Below are 10,512 nucleotides of genomic sequence, written 5' to 3'. Positions count from 1 at the left end.
GAAGGCAGAAGGGTCCAAGGAGGTGTAGATGGAGGGAGGAGCCAGGAAGGAGACGGGAGGAGTCCGGAGCAGGAGGAGATCCAGAGCCCAGCTATGGTGGTCCAAGGTGGAGCCGATGGAGGGAGGAGCCATGGGGGAGGAGCAGACATCGACTCCATGGGGCCGACCGACGGAGGCGGAGCAGGTGGTAGAGGAGACTGAGGCGGAGACGGAGAGCCGAAGAGCCAGGGTGACGTCGAGGCGCTGGAGGTCCAAGGCTTACGGGACGGCTGGGCGGAACCACCGGGCTTACGGGACGGCTGGGCGGAACCAGCGGGCTTACGGGACGGCTGGGCGGAACCAGCGGGCTTACGGGACGGCTGGGCGGAACCAGCGGGCTTACGGGGTAGCTGAACGGGAACAGGAACTCAGGATACAGGGGAGGTGCCCAGTCTATGTCGGCTGTCTTCCACGCGGCAAGCTCTGTTGCCGGCTCTCGCACCTGGTCTGACGTAATCGGCTCGGGTCCTGTTACGCTCCACGGCTCTGTCGCTCTCTCTCTGGCGATGGGTCCGTGGTCGTGCTCGACTCCGCCCCCGTGTCAGCGGTGGGCTCAGGCTGGGGCTCGACCATGCGATGAAGGGATGGGCTAGGCTCTGGATCTGGAGCGGGCACTGGAACGGGACGGAGCACACGTGGCGCGGGCACTGGAACGGGACGGCTGGGCGGAACCAGCGGGCTAACGGGATGGCTGGGCGGAACCAGCGGGCTAACGGGACGGCTGGGCGGAACCAGCGGGCTTTACGGAACGGCTGGGCGGAACCAGCGGCTTACGGAACGGCTGGGCGGAACCAGCGGGCTTACGGGACGACTGGGCGGAACCAGCGGGCTTACGGGGTAGCTGAACGGGAACAGGAACTCAGGATACAGGGGAGGTGCCCAGTCTATGTCCAAGTCCACATCGTCCAGCTCCCTTTGCAGATCCAGCAGCCCCAGGTGGATGATCAGCTCATCCTCAGCCAATGTGCAGTAGGCGGAGCTCCACTCCGCGCTCTCATCGCAGTCGGCTGTCTTCCACGCGGTGGGCTCAGGCTGGGGCTCGACCATGCGATGAAGGGATGGGCTAGGCTCTGGATCTGGAGTGGGGCTGGTGTCGTTGTCCTCCAGCGCGACCGTCATTGACGATTTGCAGGACACCAGCACCCACTCGATGTAAGCGGCGATGCTCTCTTGAGGGCCGTCCCCGGACAGCTTCTCTCGTAGGGAGTTGTCAAGTCCTCGGAAATAAAGCGAGCAGAGGAAGCTGTCCGGGTAGTGCGAGTCGTTCGCGAGGGCAAGGAAGTCCATCGTATAACCCTCGAGAGAGCGATCCTCCTGCTCCAGCAGGAGGATGAGGAAGTTGGGGTCGTCGTAAGGGGAATTCATTGCAAACAAAAAACAAAAAAGAGGGAATAATCACGCTATTTACTTTTGAGGTCCGATCGTTCTGTCACACTCGCGCTTTCGCGAGACGAAGCACACGACGCTTAAAATGAACTTAAATGGGTTTAATGTCAAAATGGCAAAATAAAGAGACAAACGGCAGGCAGGTAGAACAGGCAGGCAGGACAAACACAGGTATGGACATCGGGTCTTGACGATCGGACAAACGGAACTGAAAACACCGGGCTTAAATACACAGGGTAATTGACGAGACACAGCTGCAGACAATAATACAATTATCAGAGGGAAGGCAGGGCACAGGGAGCACATGGCACGAGACGAAAACAAACAAAGAGTGTCCAGAGATGTGACATACATAAAACCAAGTGTCAAAATTCTTTTAGGAGCTTGGCAGTAAAAAATCTCCTTTGTATCTTGAAAACAAAAGAAGAATTAAAACAGGGTTGGAAAGACACAAACATTCAATGAAGTACAAAATCAATATGAAATCAAATTAATAAAAAACACTAAACAATGAAAACATAATTGGTGTGAAAAAAAAGAACATTTATCAACAAACAAAAGTAACAGTAACTGAATGATCTCCATGATCTTCAATCATGATCAAAACATTATGTTGAAGTAAAACTACGATCTTTTAAAAAAATTCTAGCCATTTTTTATGTTCGTTTATAAAGTCTTTATATAAGTCTTTTCAGTTAATAAAGCAGAAGTCTTTAATATTTAAAGATTACAGTAAACATAAAAAGCCAAGTAGAGTTTAGTTCAAACTCAAAGATCACCTGTATCTGTGATTTCCCAGTGATCCTGAAGACTTCTGTTTGTAGCTTCGGTGTGTTTGATCAGAGTTAAACTCTTCAGGACAGTGGTCCTCCAGACAAGATTTGAGGAACCCTGTCCTACAGCTTTAACTCTATAACTGCCAAACTCAGCTCAGATCTTCAGACTTATATGAGGTTTGGTGCTGTTATTCTCACTGATCAGACTTATGGTTTTCAGAAAACTGAAGATTAAAAATCATAAAAATCCCATAGATTTACATCTATCTATCTATCTATCTGTATAGTGTCTAGAATACTGTAACCAACTTGGGTACCTTAGCTACAACATAGCAACAGCCTAGCAACTACCCTGATTACCCTAGCAACTGCATAGCAACACCTTAGCAATCACTCTGGATACCCTAGAGATCTACCTGGGTACATAAGCAACTGTATAGCAACATCCTAGCAACCACCCAGTAACACCTAAACAACAACCCTGAGTCCCTCCTCTACTGCATCTATTTCTTTTTAGACTGTAAACCTATTTTAAACTGAAAAACAATCAAACTTTCACAACCTGTAAATTATTTTTAAAACATTAAAACATTTCTGTCCAGGCTTTCTCAAGCTAACTGCAGATCTAGTTATTGCTGTTACACTTTTACTTTAGTTGATCATTGACTCATCTCCTTAATAATCTTCACAGATGATCAGTGGTGTGGAGTTTTCATTCCACTTATTCCCCAAACAAACAAGTGGATAGAGTTTCTTATTAAAAGACAGATCAGTGTAAGAGTAGATATAAGAGCTGGACTCCACATCATAAAAAAAGATGAGACCCTTCTCATAATCCACAAAAACACCGACCCTCTGGGGCTTTACACTCAGAGAAATAGAGTGATCAGAAGAATCACGAGCTTGATATCTCCAGTATCTCCGTCCCACGATCCAGTATCCATCCTCAGGACTCATATACATTGTGCTCTTGTCCACAGATTCTCTGGCCACTCCTAAATCCCACTCAGTTTGTCCCTTCACCTGCACCTCAAAGTAGAAACACCTCGAGGAGAATCCATCCTTCCCAAGAACACCAAGATTTTGATCAAATCTGTCTTTTCCTCCATTTATTTCTTTTATTTGATTCTTTCCATCTTTCACTTGTTTCCCATCATCAGACACAGTGAGACGTGGATGAGCCGTATCAGCATCCAGAATCACATTCACTGAGAAAAATATAGAAGATTCAGCTTTACACAAGATTACATCATAAAGATAATAACACTTATTTATTTTTACAAGAATCAAACTTCACAACACAAACAAAAGTACACTATTATATGTAAATAAATATAATGTTTAATGTACATTATATTATAATACTGTTGTATTCACTTTGTTGTTCATTTTTGGATCCCTTTCTTCTGATTTAGTTTTCTTTTCTTTAGATTTTAGTCATGTATGAAAAATAAATAATTAGTAAATAATGTATTTTTTTATATAATTAAGCCTTTTAATTTAAAAATAATAATAATAATGTCTTTTTTACTCACCCTTGTATGTTCTTGAATATTTGAGAGCTGAAAACAGAAAGTATGAAGTTATAAAGCGTCCATAACAGAATTCATCTTTAGATTAATGATGAGATCAATAATTTCAATCAATGCTTGAAGATCAAGAAAATCCAAAAACATCTTACAGAGTTTATATAAATAAAATTAAAGTAATGAATTTATATCTGAATAAAATCATATTAAACATTCACATTTAATTATAATTATCTTCAGATGTTGTAAAGGTTGAAGATGTTCAGGTTCATTGTCTCTGATGAACACTTGTGTGACGTTAACAACACTGAATGATCAGAACTGGTTTGTCAGAAAATTATATACAATTTTAATATGATTTGTTCTTTTCTCATGTTTTTGTCTTAATTTTCTCTAGAAGCTGGTTTAGCTGACTAGTCAGGTACGTTTAGTGTGTTCTGTTATTATTTATTAAACAATATTGATTGTGGCATAATATCCAGCTGTTGTCTTTTTACAATCATGACAGACCTGCATAAATATACATTATACAAACAACCGGTGACCATTTACTAGAAGATCTACACAAAATACATGAATAGCCAACAGTTATTACTGTATACTGTATTTTACTGCTGAAGACAGACTTTACATGAAGAATGAATTAATAACATAATAAAGACAGATTCACCATATTGTAGTCCCTTCTTTAGTTGACTGTGTTCATTCTTTAGTTGACTGTGTCTATCCCGTAAATGACTTTGTTCTAAAGAAGATTCATAAAGAAAAGAGAAAATAGACAACATTCAGAAAACAAATATAATTTGTGATTGATGAATAATAAATTATGAGATCCAAGATATACACTAAAGTTTATATATGAATGAGCAATATCTGTTCATTAAATATTTTCTGGATGAAAACAGACGTGACATTAATATTGAGAGAAATAATTGGTCACACTTTTATTAACAAACTTTACATAACACTGTTTTTAGTTCAGGGACATGAGATTGGTTATTGTTTACTTTTTAAAAATAATAATCTAAATTCTCGATTCTGATTCTTATCGATTTCCATTTTAATTCCAATGTGGTTTTAAAAAAATAATTAAGTTAAAATTAATAGAATAACATATTTATAAATGAATTATTCAATGACTCTCTCAAGTTTGACTAGTTTGTTTTATTACTAGATGAAGAGAAATGAAAGAAACTAGTCAAAGAGTGTTTAACGGTTTAAAAACAGATCTCTTAAAAACACTTCACTTCTCGCTGGGTCTTTTGACAATTCCCTGAAAACTGCAGTAATCTGAATAACACCATATTGATCAACTATAGACCAATATCAAGATCATTAAAAAGGTTGTGTAGCCATTTTTTGGTTGTAATTTTCTTTCACGCCACTAGAGAGACGCCTTCATGCTGTATTTATGATCTCAAGTAAACTCAGAGGTGAGACTTTTATTTAATCAAAGTAATGGACTGGAATATCCAACAACTTTATTTTCAAAAATATGGACATAACATTTTATTATCTATCTGTTCTAGCAAAGCTCACCTACAAAATAAAGTCAAGAAAGTCTGAATGCAATCCGTTCTTCGTCTGAACAGCCAAGTGAACAAAACTAAAGAAATGTTATCATAGATATGAAATGTGCAGCTTTGTTTCTTTCTTTTTTTATATGATTGCACTGATACTATTTAAACCGATAACCGATAATTTAAAACAATAACATCTCTGAATTTAATAATGAAATGTCTTTAACTGAAAATTGAGTGTTTAATCTTGTCATTATATATAAATGACAGTCTATTCTCAGTTGATATTCCCAAAAGTGCTTTACAAATAAACATGTTTTACATTTTTATTTCAATGATGTAATTAGCAATTAATTGACTTTGATCTTTGAAGCAGATTTCTTATGTTAGTTTCTAACAGATCAAGTTATCTGTCTGCATGTCCTGCGCTCATCAAAAGCTGTCACCGCTCCAATTAATACACAGCTCAGATGAACTGTATAGCGTGTGTATTATTATTCAATTATTGAACAATTATTTGATCATTAATAACTGGCTTTGTCTGTGGTATTATAAACTCCACAATAATGTCATATTATTTATATATTATTTTCATGAAGCATCAATTCTGCTTAAAAAGATTCAATCCTGTTTACATGAACCCGAGCAGGTTTAAGTTTACAGACCTGTTGCTATGACAGCAAGTCTAGGATGAGCTTTAAAGACCTGTTCCTTAAAACAAGTTTATCAAATAAAAGCCAGGCTTATTTCAGTCTGACTTATCTTGAACCAAATCAACTGACAATAAGTCTAACAGAAATAAGCCTGACTTATTTAGTAAACTTGTTTTATGGAACAGGCCCTAAATGATCCAAGATCAAGGAAAGTCATTGACAGCTACATACAACTGTGTTAGTGACGTATGAAGAACGTGTCCTGGGATTGTTTGTGAGACACAGCTGCTTGAGAGCAAAGAAAAAAAAGATGACAGCATGCAGCTTGTTAAAGTGGGAACCAACTGTGCATTTAAAGAATGAGCACTGGTTTTTATGATCACGTTTTTTATTATTATTATAAAATGTAATTCTTTTCTTTTATTATTGTGATTGTTTTGTATGAAGATCACTTTGAATCATCATTGTGTATAAAACGTGATATAAAAAAACTTTCTTTAATTGTCTTGAAAATTGAACCATACACTGCCTTATTAGAAAAACCAATTAAAATAACAAGAAAGGAAACATCTTACCTTTGTATTTTCGGGCAAACACAGCTATCAGTATCACAGCAATCACACTGAGCACAACAAAAACTGAAATCATGATGACTGATGTCCTCCAAGAATTAAACATATTACCTGTAAATCAAAACAGAAATGAAGCACATTGTGTGAATCAAACTTTTTGATGAGATGATTAAAATATATAATGTTCCTAGACAGTCAAATATTTTTGATACTTTTCTTAATAAACAAAGCTGATAATCATTAAATCTTTTTACTGCATCAAAAAAAACCACAAGAAGATTCCAGGACCAAAAGTGTCAGGACTTACTTGAGGTGATAATCTGTGTCTCCAGCATGTGATGCTTCAGTCTGATCCTGCAGTGAATCTTGTCGTCTCTCTCATATACAGTGATGGTGTGTTTCACACTGAATTTGTCTGCTTCTCTGTGTGTCTCTGTAGTTTCTGAACTCAAACTGACTCCTTCTCTGTTCAGCCACTCAAGATCAGGTTCAGGATACCAGCCTTCAGATTCACACTGTAGATGAAGTCCTCCTGAACGATCAAACCCATCTACAGTGATCTCCGGAGGATGTCCTACAGCTACAGACAAACAAGAAGAAGATTATGTTGTTGTTGTGACTTTTTTAGAGCAAAAACAGAGGTGCTAATAATTGGACCTAAAAACCCCACATATAATAATCTAGAACACAGTCTATCACTTGATGGCTGCTCTGTTAATTCTTCATCATCAGTTAGGAACCTAGGTGTGCTGTTTGACAGCAATCTTTCCTTCGAAAACCTTGTTTCTAGCATTTGTAAAACTGTGTTTTTCCATCTTAAAAATATATCTAAATTACAACCTATGCTTTCAACCTCTAATGCAGAAATATTAATTCATGCGTTTATGACCTCAAGGTTAGATTATTGCAATGCTTTATTGGGTGGTTGTTCTGCACGCTTGATAAACAAACTTTAGCTAGTCCAAAACGCAGCAGCCAGAGTCCTTACTAGAACTAGGAAGTATGATCATATTAGCCTGGTTCTGTCAACACTGCACTGGCTCCCTATCAAACATCGGATAGATTTTAAAATCTTATTAATTACCTATAAAGCCCTGAGTGGTTTAGCTCCTCAATACTTGAACGAGCTCTTATCACATTATAGTCCTGCTCGTCCGCTGCGTTCTCAAAACTCTGGCCATTTGATAATACCTAGAATATCAAAATCAACAAGCGAGGTGCAGATCATTTTCCTATCTAGCACCTAAACTCTGGAACAATCTCCCTAACTCTGTTCGGGAAGCAGACACACTCTGCCAGTTTAAATCTAAATTAAAGACACATCTTTTTTAGCTTGGCCTACACATAACACACCAACACACTTTTTATTATTCAAATCCGTTAAAGGATTTTTAGGCTGCATTACTTAGATTTGCTGGAACTAGCAACACTACTCCTAAAATACGATGTACTTGTGACATCGTAAAAAGAATGGCATCTACGCTAATATTAGTCCTGTCTCTTTCTTAATCTGTTTTCACAGTTTGTATCCAGACTAGATGGTGGATCAGCACCCAGAGATTATGTTCATCAGAGACCAGAACACCTAGATGCCCACCGTGGACAGATCACCAGATCCTGATGCACACACACACACACACACACACACACAAACACACACACTGGAAGTTAAGTGCTGGGCGTCCGGTCAGAGGAGAACTGGCCCCAACTGAGTCTGGTTTCTCCCTATTTTTTTTTTTTTTTCTTCATTCTGTATGGATGGGGTTTTGTTTCCTTGCCGCTGTCGCCTCTGGCTTCCTTTGTTGGAGACACTTCTAGTGATTATCGTCAAATTGATTACAGAGACCGTCTCTGCATTTAATAACATATTGTTCACTCTCGTCATTATACATCCCTGTCATTATATTCTTCTTCCTTATACTGTAAAGTGCTTTGATGCAACCTGTATTGTTAAAAGCGCTATATAAATAAAAATGATTGATTGATTGATTGATTGATATGATGGTCACAAACTACAAGTTTTTAGCTTCAGGATTGATTTCATCCAGTCAGAGGATATTAAATGTGTTTTATATTTTCAGCTGATTTTAGAACACATATTGTTTAATTTGTCACGCATCTCCTATCAACAATGAGTTTGTTGTGATCCTCTCTCATTCAGTGTATGATGGCCATCTTTCTTTTGTGACTTTTTATAAAGCTGGTAAGTGTATGATGCCTGGTGTTTTAAAATCTGATTCAGATTTTAATGTGTGTAGTGTATTCCAGACTTTAGTTTCCATTGGTTCACTCACCTTCAACTCTGACATTAACAGTAACATCATCACTCCAAGATTTGGACTCAATAAAACACTTATAAAGTCCTTCATCAGAGACTCGGACTGATGAGAGTTTGAGTGATGCATCTCCTCTCTGTAGTTCTTGATGATTCAGTTCTGTTCTCCCTCTGTAGGACTCACTCTGATCTCTATTTTTGTCTTTATGATCATCATAGAGATGCACTCGTGAGTCTTTCAGATGTAATCTAAACCACTCCACTCTCATGTCCTCAACACTGATGCTGGGTTTGACTGAACAGGGCAGAATCACATCTTCACCAGCTACAGCAAAAACAGGATCAGCCGGACCAACTACTTCATACTGCTCTGTAAAAGAGAAGAAGTGAACCTCCTGTCAGTGAAACTGTCGAACTTCAGCAAGTTGTCACAAGTGTGGTTCAGCGCAAAGGAGCACTCAACAAGTAAAATAAACTTAAACAGATTTAATCTTTCTTAAACGGGCAAAATAATAATATACAAACAGGCAGGCAGGCAGAATATGAACCATGTATGGACCTCAACGATTGGACCAACTGAATACAAACATACAGGACTTAAATACACAAGGTAATTGACTAAATAATTAATTGAATAAATAGGGACACAGAGCACATGACACAAGACAAAAACGACAACAAAAGAGTCCAAAGATGTGACACATGTAAAGCAGTAACTGTTTCTCTCCACAAAGCTTTGCATCCAAACACGTCTGCTTAAAATCACTGCTTGTGCGCATTTCTGTTTTAGTAAATATTAAGTTTTTTTTTGCAGTTTTGCGTTAACACAATTTTGTAAATATCCATGACGATGTTAAAGCAATTTCTAAAGTCATTATAATTTAATATTACAGTGAGTCAGTCATTATCACAGACTATAAACTAAACTATAAATAGACTTATATGTAAATATAGAGTTCAGCTGGACAATGAATAGACATGAAGACACACTTCAGCTCTTTACATGGATGTGAATAATTACCTGATCTCGAATCTGTGATTCCACTAATAATCAGCAGAAACAGACAAATGAACTTCATCTTAAAGGACACAGATGCTAAAACGAAAGAAACAAACAGTCATCTCATGTGTGAACTTGTGTGTGTTTTACATTTACACAGAGAGAATACAACAGTTTACTTACAGACCTAGAAACAACTGGTTAAATTAGTCCAGACCAAGCAGGTCCAAATACACAACGTGTATCTACATGTAGTAGCCCAGTATTTGACTGTGTTTCTCGACTTACCTTCGACTAAACATCGACGCGTTTACTAGAATTTAATAAATAATTGATATGATTAAAAGCTGATGTGACAGTATGTAAAGATTAAAAAGAGATTATTCCTGTCTCAGTTTCACTTTCACCTATAACTGAACGATCCTCTGAGGACACGCCACATACATACAACACCTGATCATAATCTGAATCCGTCTCTGTTTAAAGAAGTATGTCTTATTCTGGCTTGTAGCCTGTAAAACTGATCTTTGTTGAGCGCCGTGATTTATTTATTTATTTTACATCTGAATTGACCTCATTGACAGATTTCCTATTTAGATGTTGATAAATGTAGTTCCTCCTTATTGGACCAGGGTCACTTTCCTGCACAAGACAATTTCTTAAAAACATATTAATAGGCCACATTCCTGTCCTACATAATCAGTTTTTCCTAGTTTAAGATCTAAAATATCGGGATTGATAGTGGAATATGTTAAAATCCCA

At 38.4% G+C, this 10,512-nt stretch overlaps 1 protein-coding gene across 3 annotated transcripts; it reads right to left on the bottom strand.

Annotated features, from left to right (window-relative positions):
• Nucleotides 1–1,783: 1,783 nt before the first annotated feature.
• On the bottom strand, nucleotides 1,784–10,174 carry LOC122340833 (butyrophilin subfamily 1 member A1-like). Of its 3 annotated transcripts, none has more exons than XM_043234151.1 (8): nucleotides 10,039–10,174; nucleotides 9,772–9,846; nucleotides 8,770–9,120; nucleotides 6,783–7,055; nucleotides 6,479–6,586; nucleotides 4,401–4,475; nucleotides 3,737–3,763; nucleotides 1,784–3,409 (listed from the first exon to the last, which is right to left on the bottom strand). In XM_043234151.1, exons 2-8 carry the CDS (start codon nucleotides 9,827–9,829, stop codon nucleotides 2,877–2,879), a joined length of 1,425 nt encoding a protein of 474 aa, XP_043090086.1. In that variant the 5' UTR covers nucleotides 9,830–9,846; nucleotides 10,039–10,174; the 3' UTR covers nucleotides 1,784–2,876. The 3 variants fall into 3 exon arrangements, with proteins under 3 accessions (XP_043090086.1, XP_043090088.1, XP_043090087.1); XM_043234153.1 differs by lacking the exon at nucleotides 10,039–10,174 and adding an exon at nucleotides 9,938–10,017; XM_043234152.1 differs by lacking the exon at nucleotides 10,039–10,174 and adding an exon at nucleotides 9,934–10,003.
• Between the last annotated feature and the right edge of the window lie 338 nt (nucleotides 10,175–10,512).

This window comes from Puntigrus tetrazona, chromosome 3, assembly GCF_018831695.1.
Source record: "Puntigrus tetrazona isolate hp1 chromosome 3, ASM1883169v1, whole genome shotgun sequence".
Lineage (NCBI taxonomy): Eukaryota > Metazoa > Chordata > Actinopteri > Cypriniformes > Cyprinidae > Puntigrus > Puntigrus tetrazona.
Note: the sequence above shows the minus strand (reverse complement) of the source record. Positions and strands in the feature narration are given on the sequence as shown.

Coding starts and splice junctions, on each gene's coding strand:
- LOC122340833 (XM_043234151.1), bottom strand. CDS start 9,829: ATGAAGTTCATTTGTCTGTTTCTGCTGATTATTAGTGGAATCACAGAT. Junction 4,476..6,478: donor GTTTGCCCGAAAATACAAAG/GTAAGATGTTTC, acceptor AATCTTCTTTAG/AACAAAGTCATTTACGGGAT. Junction 3,410..3,736: donor ATATTCAAGAACATACAAGG/GTGAGTAAAAAA, acceptor TATTTTTCTCAG/TGAATGTGATTCTGGATGCT.